The sequence below is a fragment of the Anolis sagrei genome, chromosome 6, assembly GCF_037176765.1.
Source record: "Anolis sagrei isolate rAnoSag1 chromosome 6, rAnoSag1.mat, whole genome shotgun sequence".
NCBI classification, from domain to species: Eukaryota; Metazoa; Chordata; class Lepidosauria; order Squamata; family Dactyloidae; genus Anolis; species Anolis sagrei.
This window is the reverse complement of record NC_090026.1, coordinates 124,431,382-124,450,641: the sequence shown is the minus strand read 5'-3', so window position 1 is coordinate 124,450,641 and position 19,260 is coordinate 124,431,382. Positions and strand designations below refer to the sequence as shown.

Genomic DNA, 19,260 nt, shown 5'->3' with positions numbered 1-19,260 from the left:
CTTCACATTAGGTTGGGTTCAAGTGTAGAGTAGAGCATTCTTCGCATATTTTAAGAGTGGGGGCCAGCATTCTTTTCAAATGTTTCAGGAGGTGGCGGGGAAGTGGATTTTTTGTAACGATCCAGATGTCTGGCCATTTCTGTTATGTGATGGCATTCGTTGCTCTCAGGTTTAAAATGAAACATTTCCCCAATTTGTGGGAGGGGAAATTGTGGGAGGAGCCAAAAGTACCCATTTATTTATTTATTTATTTATATTTATTTACGACATTTATATGTTGCCCTTCTCACCCCGAAGGGGACTCAGAGCGTCTTACAAGATATATATATATATATACACACACACACACACACACATACACACACACACACAATATATTATATTATTAGCATAGTACAAAATCAGTATTATATATTATTATATTGTACTATACCATTATACTGTAATATTATTAGTAATATTACGTGTAATATAAATATATATAATTATAATATCATATTATTATTATATTGTATTAAATTATAATATTATAAATATTATATGCATATACAATATATATTATATTATATTATATTATATTATATTATATTATATTATATTACTAGCTGTCCCCTGCCACGCATTGCTGTGGCCCACATGGGGGTTCTGTGTGGGAGGTTTGGCCCAATTCTATGGGTGTGGTTCAGAATGCTCTGTGATTGTAGGTGAACTATAAATCCCAGCAACTACAACTCCCAAATGTCAAGATTCTATTTTCCCCAAACTCCACCAGTGTTCACATCTGGGCATATTGAGTATTCATGTAGAGTTTGGTCCAGATCCATCATTGTTTGAGTCCACAGTGATCTCTGGATGTAGGTGAACTACAACTCCAACACCAAACCCTTCCAGTATTTTCTGTTGGTCATGGGAGTTCTGTGTGCCAAGTTTGGTTCAATTCCATCATTGGTGGGGTTCAGAATGCTCTTTGATTGTAGGTGAACGATAAATCCCAGCAACTACAACTCTCAAATGACAACATCAATTTTTTGAGTGAAGGACATACATTGGGTTGTTAGGTGCCTTGTGTCCAAATTTGGTGTCAAATCGTCCAGTAGTTTTTGAGTTCTGTTAATCCCACAAACCAACATTACATTTTTATTTATATAGATTAGAATAGCACAAGAGACAAGGTGGAACTGTCTTCTGGCCCCTCTCTCTTCACCCATGTTTGGGAAAGTTCTGCCATTACCTTTTGCTCACCGAGTTTTTACTTTGCCAGAACAATTTTGTTTTAAAAAAAAAGGATTTCTGGGTTCTTTTCCTTTTCTTTCCTTTCCTTTCTTTCCTTCAAATATATATTTCCAGAAAATGTATTTTAAAATATCAACAAATATCAATAAATCTTAGTATCATTGTGTGTTAATGATAAAAGGCGACAGTTTCCTTGTAATAAGTAGAAAGAAAGAATAATAGCCTTAACTATTGGTCCCAGTAAAAACTCCATGGTAATTCACGCAATAACTTCACAGTGGTCTTCAAATTAGTGGATTTTTTTCAGCCTTAGTGGAGTCATTGTATGTCCATTTGTTATACCTTTCCTGCCACCTTGTGTCCAGAATGGTGAATTGTATGTTTTGACCTATCTCTCTATCTCTCTATCTATCTATCTATCTATCTATCTATCTATCTATCTATCTATCTATCTATCTATCCATCCATCCATCCATCCATCCATCCATCCATCAGCTCTGCCTCCGGAAAATCCTGCAAATCTCTTGGGAAGACAGGCAGACAAACGTCAGTGTGCTGGAAGAAGCAAAGACCACCAGCATCGAAACAATAGTCCTCCGTCATCAACTCCGCTGGACCAGCCACGTTGTCTGGATGCCCGACCACCATCTCCCAAAGCTGTTGCTCTACTCCGAACTCAAGAATGGAAAACGGAAAAGAGATTTAAAGATGGGCTCAAAGCCAACCTTAAAAACTCTGGCATAGACACTGAGAACTAGGAAGCCCCGGCCCTTGAGCGCTCCAGCTGGAGGTCAGCTGTGACCAGCAGTGCTGCAGAATTTGAAGAGGCACGAATGGAGGGTGAAAGAGAGAAACGTGCCAAGAGGAAGGTGCGTCAAGCCAACCCCGACCGAGACCACCTCCCACCTGGAAACCAATGCCCTCACCGTGGAAGAAGATGCAGGTCAAGAATAGGGCTCCACAGCCACCTACAAACCCACCCCCAGGACACCGAACTTGGAGGACCATCATCCTCGGACTACGAGGGATCACCTGAGTAAGTATCTATCTATCTACTTTATTTATATCCTGCCTTATCTCCCCATGAAGACTCAGGGAGGTACCAACAAACAAAGGCAATCATTCAATATCCATAACAAAGACAATAACCATAACATTTAAACAGTCACTGTGCTGGTACGGCTGTACCAGGAGCTCCAACTTTATTTTCTTTCTGTTATCTGTTTGCAGTCATAGGGCAGGCCTCCTGTCCATCATAATTAAGCTTTGGTTCCGCCCCTCTGGGAGGGAAAGGAGCAATTTTTTTTTAGCAGTCTCACATAAGGAAGCTAACTATAGGACGTAGACCAGCTTGTCTCGTAGAAAAGCTTCTTTTCTCAAGAACATCCGGGGAAACAGAAACAGAAATTCCAGGGAAAAAGGTCCCAAGGCTCTGGCTGAGAGTTCACAGCCTCTCAGCCTCACAGCAATCAGAGGGAAAACAACCCTGAGGTTTTCAAAGAATTCTCGGAGAGAGGACAGCACTACAGATCCACGGATCTCCATCTGAAATATCTACAAGCCTTGGCTGGTAGGTCTATTCGATACCAAGACGCATTTGGAATTGGTAGTAGGACCCACACCAATGAAGAATGGATAGTAAACAGCCTGGGAGAGGTTAAATAGGGTTTTTCCTACAGAGAAAGTACAGTTAATTGAAGCCAGGTACCAGCTCATTGAGGACTAGACTACGAAAGCCTTGAAGTGTTGTTTGAACTATTGAAGATTTGATGTTTGTTCTGTAATAAAGACTTTGTTGTGTCATTAAAGACTCTAAAGACCATTACTTCAGAAAAATCCCTGAGAACCTCTCTTTGAGGCTTCCCGCTGGACTTAAAGTATACATCCTATAGAAAAGACAGCTGTTACAGGCCCAGCGCACAACAGAACAGTCACTAATAAATTGTTACAACACCGAGTATTATATGTTGCCTCAAATGTGATGACATCTCCTTCTTGAGATTTTTCAACAGACACTGGATGGCCATCTGCTGGGAGTCTTTTGATTGTGTATTCTTGCATGATAGACCGAGGTTCAACCAGGTGGCCTTGGGGTTTATTCCAACTGTATGATTCTATGATTCAGATGTCATTAGCTCACCATGAATGACCTAAAGGTGAGAATCATGCCAGACTGTAAATCCCAGCAACTCTAGTTACTGCTAGCATAGTCAGAAGTGACCAATGTTGGACACTGCAATCCATCCACCTCCAGACATCCTCCAAAACACCATCGCTGGTCTAAAATGTGATTTAGGTCAGCTTCCTTCAGCCTAGCAGTTCTAACAGATGCAAATGTGAGTAGATCAATAGGTACCACTCCGAAGGGAAGGTTTGTTTTTTTTTTGTGTCGTGTCAGGAGCATCCTGTTGTGAGAGAATTGGCTGTCTGCAAGGACGTTGCCCAGGGGACGCCCAGATGATTTCTGATGTTTTATCATCCTTGTGGGAGGCTTCTCTCATGTCCCCGCATGAGGAGCTAGAGCTGATAGAGGGAGCTCATCCGCCTCTCCCCGGATTTGAACCTGCAACCTGTCGGTCTTCAGTCCTACCAGCACAGGGCTTTAACCCACTGCGCCACCGGGGGCTCCTGGCGGGAAGGTAACAGCGCTCCATGCAGTCATGCTGGCCACATGACCTTGGAGGTGTCTATGGACAACGCTAGCTCTTCGGCTTAGAAATGGAGATGAGCACCGTAACATTAGAAAATGTCGACCATTTCCGCTACCTTGGCAGCCACCTCTCCACCAAAGTCAACATCGACGCCGAAATACAACACCGCCTGAGCTCTGCAAGTGCAGCATTTTCCCGAATGAAGCAGAGAGTGTTTGAGGACCGGGACATCCGTAGGGATACCAAGGTGCTTGTCTATAAAGCCATTGTCCTCCCAACCCTGCTATATGCCTGTGAGACGTAGACTGTCTACAGACGTCACATGCAGCTCCTGGAACGATTCCATCAGCGCTGCCTCCGGAAAATCCTGCAAATCTCCTGGGAAGACAAGCGGACAAACGTCAGTGTGCTGGAAGAAGCAAAGACCACCAGCATTGAAGCGATGGTCCTCCAACATCAACTCCGCTGGACAGGCCACGTTGTCCGGATGCCTGACCACCGTCTCCCAAAGCAGTTGCTCTACTCCGAACTCAAGAACGGAAAACGGAATGTTGGTGGGCAGGAAAAGAGATTTAAAGATGGGCTCAAAGCCAACCTTAAAAACTCTGGCATAGACACTGAGAACTGGGAAGCCCTGGCCCTTGAGCGCTCCAGCTGGAGGTCAGCTGTGACCAGCAGTGCTGCAGAATTCGAGGAGGCACGAGTGGAGGGTGAAAGAGAGAAACGTGCCAGGAGGAAGGCGCGTCAAGCCAACCCCGACCGGGACCGCCTTCCACCTGGAAACCAATGCCCTCACTGCGGAAGAAGATGCAGAGCAAGAATAGGGCTCCACAGCCACATACGGACCCACAAGGAAACCCATGATGGAAGACCATCTTACTCGTCCAACGAGGGATCGCCTAAGTAAGTAAGTAAGTAAGTAAGGAGATGAGCACCATACCCCAGAGTCAGACACGACTGGACTTAATGTCAGGGGAAAACCAACCAAAATGTGACTGTCTTTCTAGCAAAGACAGTCCCAGAAATAAAGAAACTCAAAGCTATTTTCAGAAGTCAAATTTATCTCCATAATGCAATTAAAAAAACACACTGACAAAATATCTAAAGCCATCACTTGAGAATGTACAAAAAATCATCATAATCATCATCATAAAATTGATTTACATGGTTTTTAAAGTCATTTGAAATAACAGATAGGTAAGAAAGTGAGAAAACTAAAGTCATGTTAACAAGGAATAATAAGTTACAGTTCTAAAATTTAAAAAGAGAGGAAAGCTATAACCATCAATATATATGATAAGAGAGACCTAACTAGAATATCTCCCTCGCCTTCTCATTCGAGGGAAAGGAAATGATGCCTTTAAATTCCAATGTATATACTTCATTGCTAAATATGGATACTACTAAATATCTCTTGTTAAAAATGTCATAAAAGACAGGGATGTGGATAGCTAAGGAAATAACTACTCTAAACCCAGGTTTGCTGCATCTATGGCGATTGGGGAAGGCATTTGTATGTTTTTGAGGGCATGTGACAAGTTGTATAGTAATAGGAGAGAGAAGCAGGTTAGGGGATTTCTAATGATAGCAAGAAGGAGAAGAAAAGGCAGAGTCCAGGAGTGTATTCTTTGAAGTATTGTATCAGTGGCTCTTTGGTTGCGCCCAAGTCTCTTTGGCCTGCATTTGGAACACCTGGCTATCCATTATGGTTGGAAATAAAATGGCGGGCTTTGGTCTGATACAACAGGATAATTTTTCTAAGTCCTTAGAAAGAATCTTCTTAGAAAGAGCCTTTCATAACTTTCTTCTTTTCTTTGAACCATTGGATCTGAAATCCAGGACAATAATAACAAGTCAGTGGTCTTTTCTCCAAGGATTGGTTCCAAACACAGGTTCAAGGTTATCTTCAAATATACAGGCTGTAGTTCCAAACATTTTGCAAGGCTTAGAAGTTTTCCTGATACACGTTTGTGTGCTTGATAGATAGACCAGCCCATGAAGTGCTCCATCTTGAATTATCTGAGTTCGATTCAACTGAATGAGTCTTTCCAAAACCAGTTGGATTAAATTGCTTTAACACGGAACCCTCTGTCTTAGCTAGATCACAACCCTTATTTTTATCTGCCACTTGATAAAACGACTATTTCTTGGCAGGCTTGGAGTTGCTAAAAGTGACAAACACCACTCCTGCTTCTTGGTGGCCTTCATTCGAGGGGAAGTCAGCCGGGCTGTTCAGATATCTCCGAAGGACTGGAGAAGCTGTCACCTCATATCTTGTGGGGCATGACACCATGTCACATGTGGAGGATGTCTGAGTCTCAGACTGTTTGGTAACAGTGGTGGAAGAGGTGATTATTTTGTTTCCAAACTCATCTACTTCCTCATATTGCTCCGTCACTGTTCTAGTTGCCCCAAAAAGCTTTGACCCATCGTGGTTGGTCTGAAGTTCTAGGATGCTTTTCTGCCGTCTTGGATTTGATGGGCTTAAAGCACTCAGGGAAGCTTTGGAGGCGTACTCAGGTCCTGCTCCTTGGATAAAATTTTGGGATACATCCTGTTCCTTATCACTGTTGGTGCCAACGTGACGATGGAGAACTTCTGGGCTGCTGAGATGCTGTTGCTTAATCAATCCGGTTCCTTTCTGCATCTGGACAGGGGCATATTCGTCTTCACAGAAAGCCAAGTTACAGTCATCTGACCTCACTGATTTTCGTGGTAAGGAGCTAAAAATGTCCTGGGCAGACACTTCCTTTCCCCTTGTATACTGTGCAGAGGGAGATCGAGATGTTTGGAGTGAGTCTCCAGTTTTCCGTGCAGCAGATTGAATGGAGATGTAGGAAGGAGAGGAAGGAGAACTCGCACGGGGCTGAATGATGTGAGGAACTTCTAGCTCCAGTTTTGGTGCCTCCTGCTTTTCTGCTCCTTTTGCACCATCCCAGCCAGAGTGTTGTGTGCCCCTGTCCTGTTTGGCTTTGCTGGACACAATACTGATCTTTCGGATGTTGTTCCCACCTGCAAGGCTCTGAGAATTCCCAAGAGATTCTTTAAGAAGTCCGGAGAGCCCAGCAATGTCCGATTCAGATTTCAGGCTTGAAATGGAGCACAGGGCTTTCCGGATGGCTTCTTCAATGTCCAAGAGCCGGCTGAGAGTCTGCTCCTTTAAATGAATGATCTCAGCGCTTGCTCTCTCTAGATCTTCAAAGGCCAACTCCACAGATGAGACACTATCTGTATCTTCCTTGACATCTTTCATTTGCTCAACCTTCTCTGCCTTGGGTTCTTGGGTCTGATGAGTCTTGTGATACACCACCCAGTCAGGGACATTCTCAAAGAAGTTCTTTAAGGATTTCACATCCACCTTGGACGTTTCCTCCTCAAACTCCTTCACTCGGGTTAGAATTTCTTGAAGTGCCTCCTGTCGTCGCAGGTTCTCAAATATCTCCATGGCTTCTTTCACGTTGCCTTTCATGATCTCCTCCTTGTGGACAGACAGTCTCTTGCGACGTTCATCTTCTGTTTCTCGGCAAGGTTTCTCCCGCATGATCACCACAGGATTTTGCCTCTCCTCTGCATTTTGTTCAGATGTCCTTTCTGGACCCCTTAATCCTTTGTTGTGCACAAATTGTGGATCTTCTAGGAAGGGCTTTGACTGGAAAGAAGAAGATGCAAGAAAGGCAGGTTCTAACATCTCTAATCTTGGGCTTGTTGTTTGGTTGTCCATGGAACCTGCAGCTCTGGGTATGCTTAAGTCATCTGTCTCTGAAGATGTGTTATGTGTTGTGATAGCTCCTTTTTTCAAAATATTGGCATGGCATTTGGCAGAGAGATATGGCTTCCTTGGGCCATCAAGGCTCATGAGATCTGTTTGAAATCCAAGAGACAATGGAGAACCTTGTGTATTGGTTATGGCACCTCCACTTTCTGGTTGGCAAAATGTCAGAAATCCTTCTGTCTCTTTTGTCAGATAGCAGCTTTCTCCTTCAGATCTCATTTTTACTGCCTCCATGGAAAGTTTCTGGCCAGCCATTTCCACTTTGCTCTGCTCTTCTTTCTTGGCCTTATACTTTTCTTCTGCTACTTGCAAAGGCGTCTTGACCATATCTCTTCTGGGATTTTTCTCAGATCTTAAGTCCTCAATTGCAGTAGACACAGAAGATGGAGCCACAGGAACAGCTGCTGAATATGGTTGACATGTAGGTGGCTCCCAGATCTCGCCCCCACAAGCTGCCTTTGCAAAGTCTGGGATAGGTAAAGTCTTTGACTTGCTTTGCTCAACCTCAAGCAGAGGTTTGGGAGAAGAAAGCTGGGCTGTTTCTATTCCTAATGACCCTTTCTTGAAGCTTGCTGGCTGGGGAAGTGCTTCCTTCAAAAGGAATTCTGGTTTTGGAGGTGGGACCGGTTTTCTCCTTGGTGGGGCGATCACTCTGGGCTTGGGGGGTAGTTGTGGTTTCTCTAAAGCCTTCTGGTCACTTGGTTTGGTTGGGGCTGAAGGAGGAGCCTTAGGAACATATGGCTGTGCAAGTGAGGAACACCTTACAGTTTTCACTTCTTTCTGTTTGGTTGGCTGACATTCGGTTCCCATCACTGAAGCTGGAGGAGGAGGAGGACAATCATTAATAGCCTGCGAGCCTGAAGCTTCTACAGCAGCTGCCTGGTTACTAAGGATCTGAGCCTCGTTTTTCTTTTTACAAATGGAATAGGACTGCCCTGCTTGCCTGTATATCATAGCTGCTTTAAAATCCCCTTTGGAGACATTAACGTTAGACTTTTCCAGGGACTCAAGTGTGGCTTTTAAGTTGCCACGGACAACATCCTCTTTGTCTATGGGCCTCTGTCCTGTTGCCGCACTCTGCAGGGCTCGGATAGCTGTCTGCACATCCCCTCCGATTATGGGCTCTTGCTCTCGTTCTTCAGGAACGGAGTGTTCTTTGTAATCAGACTCAGCGAATGGGTTTACATAGGACTTGATGGGTTTGGCAATGTAAAGGCCGTCCTTAATACTAAGCTCTGCACTAGGCTCATCCTTGAGAGCTGCAAATGGCAGCACCCCATCCTGCTCAGAAGCACTGACTTTTGGGTATGGTGCCATGCTCTTCTGAGGCATGATTTTCTGGGACTTGGGCGTCTCCTGCACGCTGAGAAAGGTTGCATTTCCAGCTTGTTGGTGGCTGGTGGCTACACAGCCCTTATGGCATCCTGCAACCTGCACACTGGCCGTCTGGGTGGGCTCCTGAATCTCTTCGGTTGTTTTCTGAAGCTTGCTTTGGAATTGGTGCCGGAGGCTTTGGGCCTCTGCGGTGGCAAGTCTGAGACTCTGCATGGCTGCTTGAAGATCACTGCCAAGAGCAGGCGTCTGGGAATGGTCAACTGTCCCTACTAGGGAAGAGTGGGTAGCCCCACTGGTTACTTTCATCTGCTCTGTTACCTTGGCGGTGGCTGCTCCCTCCTCTATCTTTCCCAGGACTATTCTGTCTTCTATCACTACCCTGTTGCTATTGTCCTGTGCTTTTTGCACAGATTCGGTAGGGAATTTAACTTGCCTAGGAACTTGGTTTCCCTCTACTATCACTGGTTTTAGGGATTGCACAAGACAGTGCTCAGGAGAACCTAGGTCTGCCTCCCTTTCTAAAGTCCCTTCTTTGCTCTTACACAAGAATACTTGCTTAGTTCCACTGATATCCCCTAATACCACATCTGCCATTTGGGGCACTAATTTTCCCTCTGGTAACTGGGCAGGTACCTTGGCTTGTTGCACAGTTTCCATTGGCTCCTCTTGTGCCTGGGAAGAAGCCAGGGACTCTATCTCTGACTCCCTCTGGAGGTTCTTCAGGTAGTCCAGATCTCCCTTCTCGATGCAGCTGGTGTACAACTGGACGTTGCCTTTCTCGTTGTCTTCTCGACGGATGGTGACCGTTGCCTTCTGCTCTTGGGAAGAAGCCAAGAGATTCCCAATGGTTGATTTTACATCTCCCTTAATCAAACTGTGTTCTTGAGCAATGCGGTGGAGAAGGGAAAAGATAGTTATCTTGGCTGAGCCAGTCTCTGTCTCCTGCATAAGAAGTCCTTTCTTGATTGATGCATCTTGACTAAGAAGTTCTTGGAGAGCCTTTGACACATCGTCCTTCAAATTCTCTTTGCTCTTCTCAGCCTTTCCAGTGTCCAGAAGCTGCACTGGTCTGACCCGGACCTCCCCATTCTCTTCTTCCTGCACCAACTCCCCACTGGCCTCTATATTGCTCCTCTGAAGTAGCTGCATCAAGATGTTTTGCAGGTTGCCTCCCATTACCTCTTCTTTTTGGACTTCAGGGCTTCCATGAGGACCAAGATGGTATTTGGCCATTGTGATGCTCTCAGTGTCACTGGCTTCAATGAGGATACCATCATGTTGAATCACCTGGTGTGAGAAGAGAACTTCCAAAGTAGATGTAATGGTTCTTTGGGTTGCATCCTTTTCTGCACAGTGTTGAGAAGTGCTCAGTTTATCCAGAGGGGTACTTTCAAATAACCATGTTGTGCTCTTTACATCAGCCTGAGGAGCCACCTGTAAGGTCTCAACGCTTGCTGAGGTCTCCTGGTCTTTTAGGCTGTCCATGGGTTGGGTCTCAAACAGCCAAGTGCAGCGTTTCACATCCCCCTTGTGAATGTCCTCCCTCTGCACTGTGCTCAGGCTGGAGTTGCTTTCTGATTCTCCTTTCAAGGAGTCAATGGGCTGGTTTTCAAAAAGCCAGGTGGATGTCCGCACATCTCCATGTTGAACGTCACTGACACTGACCATGCGCACATACTTCTTTTGACTCACTTGCTCTGACTCAAAGAGTTGTTTGTTAGACTGGACATCTCCTTTCTGCACATCATCAATGGTCTTCAAGACTGGCCTCTTTTCTTCCACAATAGAATCAAGAGGCTCTGTTTCAAACCTCCATCTTGCTGCTTGGACATCCCCCTTCTTGAAGTCCTCCTGGGTGACAGCCCTGATCACAAACACTTCCTCATCTTTCTTGATCTGATCCAAAGGTTTGGTTTCAAACTGCCATCGGGCACCCTTCACATCACCTTTCATGATTTCTTCCTTCTTCACAGATGTGACTTCGTGGTACTCGCCTTCTTTGTCCTGGATGGCATACAGGGGACGGGTCTCAAACAACATGGTGCAGGACTTGATGTCGGCTTTATTCATGGTCTCCTCCTGGATCTTTTTGATTTGCATCTCGTTCTCTTTGTCGTGGATCTGATCTAAGGAGTAGGTTTCAAAAACAAATTTTTTGGCCCCAACATCTCCACCTTGGATGTCCTTTTGGGGGGCCACCTCTTGAATACCCTCCATGCTGCTTTTCAGGGTATCCATAGGGCAGTTTTCAAAGAGCCAAGTGAACTTGTGTACTGCTCCTCGTTCAATGTCCCCATGGGCTGGACTTTCAGTAACCTTGTCAATGCTCAGTTTATGCATTGAATCCAAAGGTTTGGCTTCAAAGAATTCCTTCACCCTAGACACTTCTCCAGACTGGATCTCCACACGGCTGGAGTACCTGATTATTTTTTTGGTATCACCACTGCTAGTGGTATCACTGACCAAGGGTTCTGTTTCGAATAAGTGCCGCACAGTTTTCACATCTACTCCTTGTAATTCATCCTGATTGTAAACTTTGCAAACCTGCAAATACTGCTCTTCTTGGCCTTTCAAAGAATCCAAAGGTCGTGTTTCAAACATCCATGTGCATGACTTAACATCGCCTTGTGGAACAAGTTCTTCTCCATCCTGCTTCTTCCCTTCCTTCTCATACAGCGTGTCCATTGGATGTGTCTCAAACAACCACCTGCAGGTCTTCACATCACCCTTTTGGGTTGTGTCTCCTTTCTCAGAGATGTTTTGGTCTGCTGGGTTCATTTGACTGTGGATGACATCGATGGGTTGCGTTTCAAAGAGCCACTTGGCTGTTTTAACATCTCCAGCTACCACTTCCTGTTTGGTGATCCCTCTTACAAGGGCCACTTTTTGGGCGCTGTCATCAAACTGATCCAGAGGTTTGGTTTCAAACATCCACTTGTAGTTCTTAACATCTCCACCGGTCACTTCTTCCTCTCTGCTCACAGAAGTGACTTTGTGGAAATTTCCAAAGCAATCTTTGATGGCATATAAAGGTGTTGTCTCAAACAGGGTCTGGTTGGCTTTCACATTCCCAAGTGGTATTTCCTCACTTTTCTCAACCATCTCCTCAGAGCTTACCTGCCTAATGCTATCCAAAGGCAGTGTCTCAAAGAGACTCTTGAAGGCTTTCACATCACCTTTCTCTACCTCTTGAATGTTGGTGGCTGAAATGTCTCCAGCTGGAGATTTGGCAATGCTGCCCAAAGGGCAGGTTTCAAAAACATGTTTTGTTTGCTTCACAGCTCCTTTCTCCTCATCTGTAAGCTCAACTTTCATTAAATGTCCAACTTCATAACTATCTCTCAACGTTTTCATTGGTTGAGTTTCAAATAGCCAGAGACTTGATTTCACATCCCCTTTGACGACTTCTTCTCTGGTTGGGATACTATTGGAGGGTTCTCCTTTCAGAGCATCAAGAGGCTGAGTCTCAAAAAGCAGGCACTGCTTGCTCACATCAGCACCTTGGATGAGGTCTGGAGAAGCCTTGAAGTCGGCTTCCTCCACTGTAATTTCTCTTATGGCATCTAGAGGCTGAGTTTCAAACAGCCATTTGGCTCCACTGACGTTTCCCTTGGATGTTTCTTCCAGGGAAATCCCCCGAATGACTTGCACTTTGGATGTATCCTTGTTGATGGTGTCCAGGGGCTGTGTCTCAAAGAGCCAGCGGGCTGTCTTGACTGTATTGCTCTGTATTTCTTCCCTGCACACAGATTTGATTTCATGGATGTGTCCCGTTTGGTCCCGAATAGCACACAGAGGCTCTGTTTGGAAGAGTTTGATGGTTTTCTTGACATCACCTTTGTGTTCTTGGATTTCTGACTTGAGTTGCAGAATACTTTGCTCCTCCACTGAACAGCAACGGCCCAAAGTGTCCAAAGAATGGGTTTCAAAGAGTTGGGCTGCCCCTTTCACATCCCCTTTCTCCACAGGCTCTTTGAGGACTGCCTCTTGCAAGTCGGTCTCATCCAAATACATTTTGTTCAGAGCATCAAGTGGTTGAGTTTCAAAAAGCCATCGTGCCGTGCGCACATCCCCTTTGGTTTGCTCTGTCTCAGATACTTTGGTTGAAGGCCCATCACCATTGGGTAGAGGGCTTTCAAATCTCATGGACCTGTTTTTCACATCTCCACTTGGAATGGCTTCCTCCTCAGCGAGCTTCTTCGCAGCTTGATGTTCCCCAATGGAGTCGAGTGTCCAGTTCTCAAAAATCCAACGCATGGATTGAACCTCCCCAGGAAGCACTGCGTCTAGGTTCATGGAGGCCTGGGCATTTGGGTCATCAGTGCTCAGCATCTCAGCCAGATCCTCTGTCACAGCCTCCTCCAGGTTTTTCCGGAGCTCAGGATGCATGTGGCGGTAAAGCCTCTTGAGTTCATTGACTTGACGCTGCTGGTAGAACTTAGAGAAGGTTTCCTTTGGAGGAGGAGGAGGAAGTGGGCTAGAATTCTGACTTCTAGCAATGGAAGTTGCACCTGGTGCAGAGTCCTGGGATGGAGGAGGAGGAGGAGGAGGCATATTCTCATCGATCTTCCTGATGATGGATGTGGGATTCATGTCATTCTGAGCTTCTGCCATCTCTAAAGAAACATTGTGGGACATGTCAGCTCAGATTCTCCACCAAGGCTTCCCTTGTTAGTGACAAAGGCCAAACTCATGCAGCAACTTGGGTTAATGATGCAGATACGTAGGTCCACTCCGTACCGCCAAAGCACACCAAGCATCACACCACTTCAAACTCCTCCGTGAACACACACCACCACAGACTTGGGATTATTGATGTTAGGAAACGTCTAACCAATCACAGCAAGTCTAAATAAAACAAACTCATTCTTAGACCCTGTTTGTTGCTTGGGTATGCAATTCCTATTTGTATGTTGAATGGGAGAGTAAAAAAAGTTTGTGGTTGGCCTATCAAACACCACGAATATAGACAAATTATTGGAAGGAAATGCAAGGAGTGTGCTGCTCCTATCATGCACCAATGCTCATTGATGTACCCACTACTACCTGCTGTTCTGGGCTGTAGGCCTACCCAATTTCCTGGAAAGTTGGAGGGCTTATGCATAGGAATGACATGGAGCTTTCTTGGCCCAGCTCTCTGGATGCTGGGTAGCAGGTGACAAGAAATAGATCTCTAATACTGGATGATATCTGAGCAACATTTGTGATGTGTACCTCATGCAGTACGCAGAGGGATCTTGTAGCACCTTAGAAACTGAGTGTACAATGTTGGTAAAATAAGCTTTTGGAGACTAAATCTTCTTCCTGAGGAAGTAGACTCAGGGTACATCTACACTATAGAAGTAATGCAAACTGACATCCTTTTAACTGGTAAGGAAGTTGTTGTTTTACAACGTCTTTAGCCTTTTCTGCCAAAGACTGTTGGTGCGTCACCAAACTACCACTCCCATAATCCCATAGCACAGAGCCATGGCAGATAAAATGGTGTCAAACTACATTCATTATACGGTATAGATGCATTTATTATGTGGTCTAAATGTATTAATTATACACTATAAGTGCATTCATTCTCTGTTACAAATGCATTAATAATACAGTGTAGCTGCATCAGTTTGTCTCCAAGGTACTTGAACAGTGTTTCTCAACCTGTGGGTCGGGACCCTTGGAGGGGTTGTGAGGGGATGGTCGCCAAAGACCATCAGAAAACACAGTATTTTCTGTTGGACATGGGGGTTCTGTGTGGGAAGTTTGGCCCAATTCTCTAGTTGGGGGAGTACAGAATGCTCTTTGATTGTAGGTGAACTATACATCCCGGCAACTACAACTCTGAAATGTCAAAGTCTATTTTCCTCAAACTCCACCAGTGTTAACATTTGGGCATACTGAGTATTTATGCCAAGTTTGGTCCAGCTCCAACATTGTTTGAGTCTACAGTGCTCTCTGGGTGTACGTGAACTACAACTCCAAAATTCAAGGTCAATGCCCACCAAGCCCTTCCAGTATTTTCTGTTGGTTATGGGAGTTCTGTGTGCCAAGTTTGGTTCAATTCCATCATTGATGGAGTTCAAAATAGTCTTTGATTATAAGTGAACTATAAATCCCAGCAACTACAACTCCCAAGTGACAAAATGAACCCCCTCCCCCCAACCCCACCAGTATTCAGTTTTTGGCGTATTGTGTATTTGTGCCAAATTTGGTCCAGTGAATGAAAATACTTCCTGAATATCAGATATTTACATTACTGTGTTGCTGTAGGTTTTCTGGGCTGTATGGCCATGTTCTAGAAGCATTCTCTCCTGACATTTCACCTGCATCTGTGGCAAACATCCCGAGAGGTTGTGAGGTTTGTTGGAAACTGGAAAATTGGGTTTATATATCCGTGGAAGGTCCAGGGTGGGAGAAAGAACTCTTGTCTGTTGGAGCTAAGTGTGAAACTTTCAGTTGGTCTCCTTGATTAACATTTGATGGCCTGACAGTTTTTAGGCGTGGCTTATTACTGCCTGGGAAATTTCCTTGGTGAGAGGTGACCAGGTGTTCCTGATTGTTTCCTGGTTGGAGTTCCTCTGTGATTGAGTTTTGTTTTCTATTTACTGTTATAATTTTAAAGGTTTTTTTTTAGTACTGGTAGCCAGATTTTGTTCATTTTCATGGTTTCTTCCTTTCTGTTGAAATTGTCCAACCTGGCCACAGCATATTATTTGAGAACACAAAAATGCTGAACCACTCTAACAACTACAATGTCAGGCTACACAGAGAAGCCATTGAAATCCACAAGCATGTGGACAAGTTATTTCTCCCGCCCTGGACCTTCCACAGATGTATAAACCCAATTTTCCAGTTTCCAACAAACCTCACAACCTCTGAGGATGCTTGCCATAGATGCAGGTGAAACATCAGGAAAGAATGCTTCTAGAACATGGCCATGCAACCCGAAAAACCTACAACAACCCAGTGATTATGATTCACAACAGTAGCAATGAAAATAATGTTATGGTTGGGGGTCACCACAACATGAGGAACTGTATTAAGGGGTCGCAGCATTAGGAAGGTTGAGAAACACGGATCTAGAAGATCCCTTTGCATACTAATATGCCATACTGATACAGCAATGTTTTTTTACATCTTGCAATCATAACTCTCTAGCCCAGTGGTTCTCAACCTGTGGGTCTCCAGATATTTTTGGCCTTCAACTCCCAGAGATCCTAACAGCTGGTAAACTGGCTGGGATTTCTGGGAGTTATAGGCCAAAAACATCTGGGGACCCCAGGTTGAGAACCACTGCTCTAGCCTAAATGTTATTCTTGCTTCAGAGTAGAGCAGAGCCACTGAATCATTTGGATGTATCAATGTATCATCTCACCAATACATAGGGATTGGGTACTAATGGTGACCATCCTTCCCAGCAGAACAGAATGCAGTTTTCTGCAGGGACATTTCTGAATTCTGAGACCACAAGATGGTCCAAGGCATTCAAAATAAGCAGATGAAATAAGAGAACTATCTGCATCATAAATCAAACTGCAAACAGGTTGACTTTCAGTGTATTTTCAACATAAAATACAAGGACAACTGTATTAGTGGAGTTTTAAGCACACGGTTGGTTATATTGCTTTGTCCGCTTAGACACACAACTGATTGTACACACAGGGTTAGGTAGCTGCACACTCATCTTCATAAATTCCCTACCTTCTTTGCTTTGTGATAATCAAGAGAATTAAAAGGGATCTCACAAATGGAATTCTAAATGGAAGAGAATAACAAAGTTTATCAGACTCTGTAGGAATGTATGCACTCAATCAAGAACAACAACTCCCAGCTCTCAGATGGTGTTGGATTCTTCTGCTTCAGAGGTTTTTGGAACAGAGTGTGGATGGCCATCTCTCGAGAGTGCTTTAGCTGTAGCAGAATAGGGTTGAACTAGATAACCCATGTAGTGCCTCCCAACTTTATAGTATGTCCATATAACAGGTTTACCTTTTATCCAAAGTGCTTGGAATTAAAAGTGTTTTGGATTTGGTTTTGTTTTCCCCTCCCTTAGATTTTGGAATACCTGTATTTGCATATATGTACAGAATTAGATATCTTGGAAATGGGGCCTAAGTTTATGCACTCTCTCTCTCTCTCTCTCTCTCTCTCTATATATATATATATTCATTTACTTCTTTTACATGGAGCCTGAAGGTAATTATTATTTCATATCAAAAGCATTGCATAAATTAGTATAAAACTGATAAAAATAGAAGGAGCACAAGCGACTAAATATCTTTTGACCAAAATGTGCAACAGCAACAGCATTGTCTGTAGCCTCCAACAATTCTTCCTCGGGTTGTTGTAGGTCTTTTTGGGCTACATGGCCATGTTCTAGAGGCATTCTCTCCTGACGTTTTGCCTGCATCTATGGGAGGCATCCTCAGAGGTAGTGAGGTCTGTTGGAACTAGAAAAATCGGTTTAAGTATCTGTGGAATGACCAGGGTGGACAAAGAACTCTTGTCTGTTGGAGCTAGGTGTGAATGTTTCAACTGACCACCTTGATTAGCATTTGATGGCCTGGCAGTTGTTTGGTGTGGCTTGTTGGTGCCTGGGGCAATCTTTTTTTGAGAGGTGATTAGATGTCCCTGATTGTTTCCTCTCTGTTGTTTTGCTGTTGTAATTTTAGTATGTCCATATAACGTTAGGAGAGAATGCCTCTAGAACATGGGCATATAGCCCGAAAAAACCTACAACAACCCAGTGATTCCAGCCATGAAAGCCTTCGACAATAAATTCTTCCTCTGTACATGAGGCAGAGCCCAGTGGACAAGCATAGGAGGCAAGCTGAAGGTACTTTTAAATGATATTTTAAATCATTTGATGCATGAAACAAAGTTGTGTATATCAGAAAGCAAAGGCATCACTATTACAGTCACCCAATTTTGGAAATCCAGCAAAGAGATGCTCAACCTGGATGCACAATTTACTTTCACACACCATTTAAAAAATTGTCCCAAACTAGGTTGGAATTTAGAATGGGACTTAGGTTTTTTGTAAGTAAGGATTTAACTAGGGTGAGGAATGGAATTGAATAGATTTGTAATGTCTGGATTCACATAATGCTATCATGACATTATTATGTAGGCATGTCCGGTGAATAATGGTAGGCAGAAGAACAAAAGATATGCCATAGCAAGATGTGCCATAAGAAGTGTAGCGGCCCGAAAAGAGGACACAATTGCCATCAGAAATGGTCAATGCACAATATAAATGCTTGATGCGCATGGGCACACTCTTGGCCAGATCTTTGAAACCTATCAGCCTTTGCTGCACATCAGCATCATAGCTATTCATTCATTAAGTTACAAAACATAGACCATGATGTAGAATCTCATCCCTGGTTTTACAAAAAAAAAACCCTCCAGACTGGACTCGCTCTTCTTTGCTCCCCTATGACCATATATGCCTTGCGGAAATACTTCTGGTGGGTCAGAAGCATGAGAGAAATGTAAAGCATGAGAAACTTACCAGTTCTGGCAGACCAACAGCGTGATCCGCAGCAGCAGCTGCACGGGACAAATAGAGAACGGACCTCTCCTTCACCGAGGGGGAAGAGGGCAGCCTACGTCCTTGTGGAGGTATGTGTCTTTGGTTGTCAGTGCCACCTAAAACCCCTGAGGTTTTCTCATCTGGAATAGAAAGAATCATGATAAGGACCTTATCATATTGGGATATTATCAGTTTATATCAGCATGCATGCCATATTTTGCAGGTAGAGATGCTCCAGATATTTGTCAGTATGCTATGCTCATTTGGAATAGAAACAAGCAGACATAGATGTGCAAAATATGCGTGCCATTCTAACCTGAAATACAGACAAGCACACAGAGATGCCCAAGACATGTGCTAGTGCAGTGGTTCTTAACCTTCTTAATGCCGCGACTCCTTAATACAGTTCCTCACGTTGTGGCGACCTCCACCATAACATTATTTCCGTTGCTATTTCATAACTGTAATTTTGCTATTGTTATGAATCATGATGTAAATATCTGATATGCAGGATGCATTTCCATTCACTGGACCAAATTTGGCACAAATACCCAATACGACCAAATTTGGGGGTTGAGGGGGATTTATTTTGTCATTTGGGAGTTGTAGTTGCTGGGATTTATAATTCACCTATAATCAAAGAGCATTCTGAACACTAACAATGGAATTGGACCAAATTTGGCACACCGAACTCCCATGACCAACAGAAAATGCTGGAAAGGTTTGGTAGGCACTGACTTTGAGTTTTG

General features: G+C 44.1%; 1 protein-coding gene across 1 annotated transcript in view; it reads right to left on the bottom strand.

Annotated features, from left to right (window-relative positions):
• Window positions 1-4,924: 4,924 nt before the first annotated feature.
• XIRP1 (xin actin binding repeat containing 1) overlaps window positions 4,925-19,260 on the bottom strand; it is a 30,223-nt gene continuing 15,887 nt past the window's right edge. Inside the window, exons 2-4 of the mRNA XM_060782628.2 lie at window positions 18,491-18,651; window positions 16,678-16,731; window positions 4,925-13,607 (exon numbers count right to left, since the gene is read on the bottom strand). Coding sequence (XP_060638611.2) covers window positions 6,025-13,605 — 7,581 coding nt within the window. The 5' untranslated portion in view covers window positions 13,606-13,607; window positions 16,678-16,731; window positions 18,491-18,651 and the 3' untranslated portion in view covers window positions 4,925-6,024. The remainder of the gene's footprint in view (window positions 13,608-16,677; window positions 16,732-18,490; window positions 18,652-19,260) is intronic.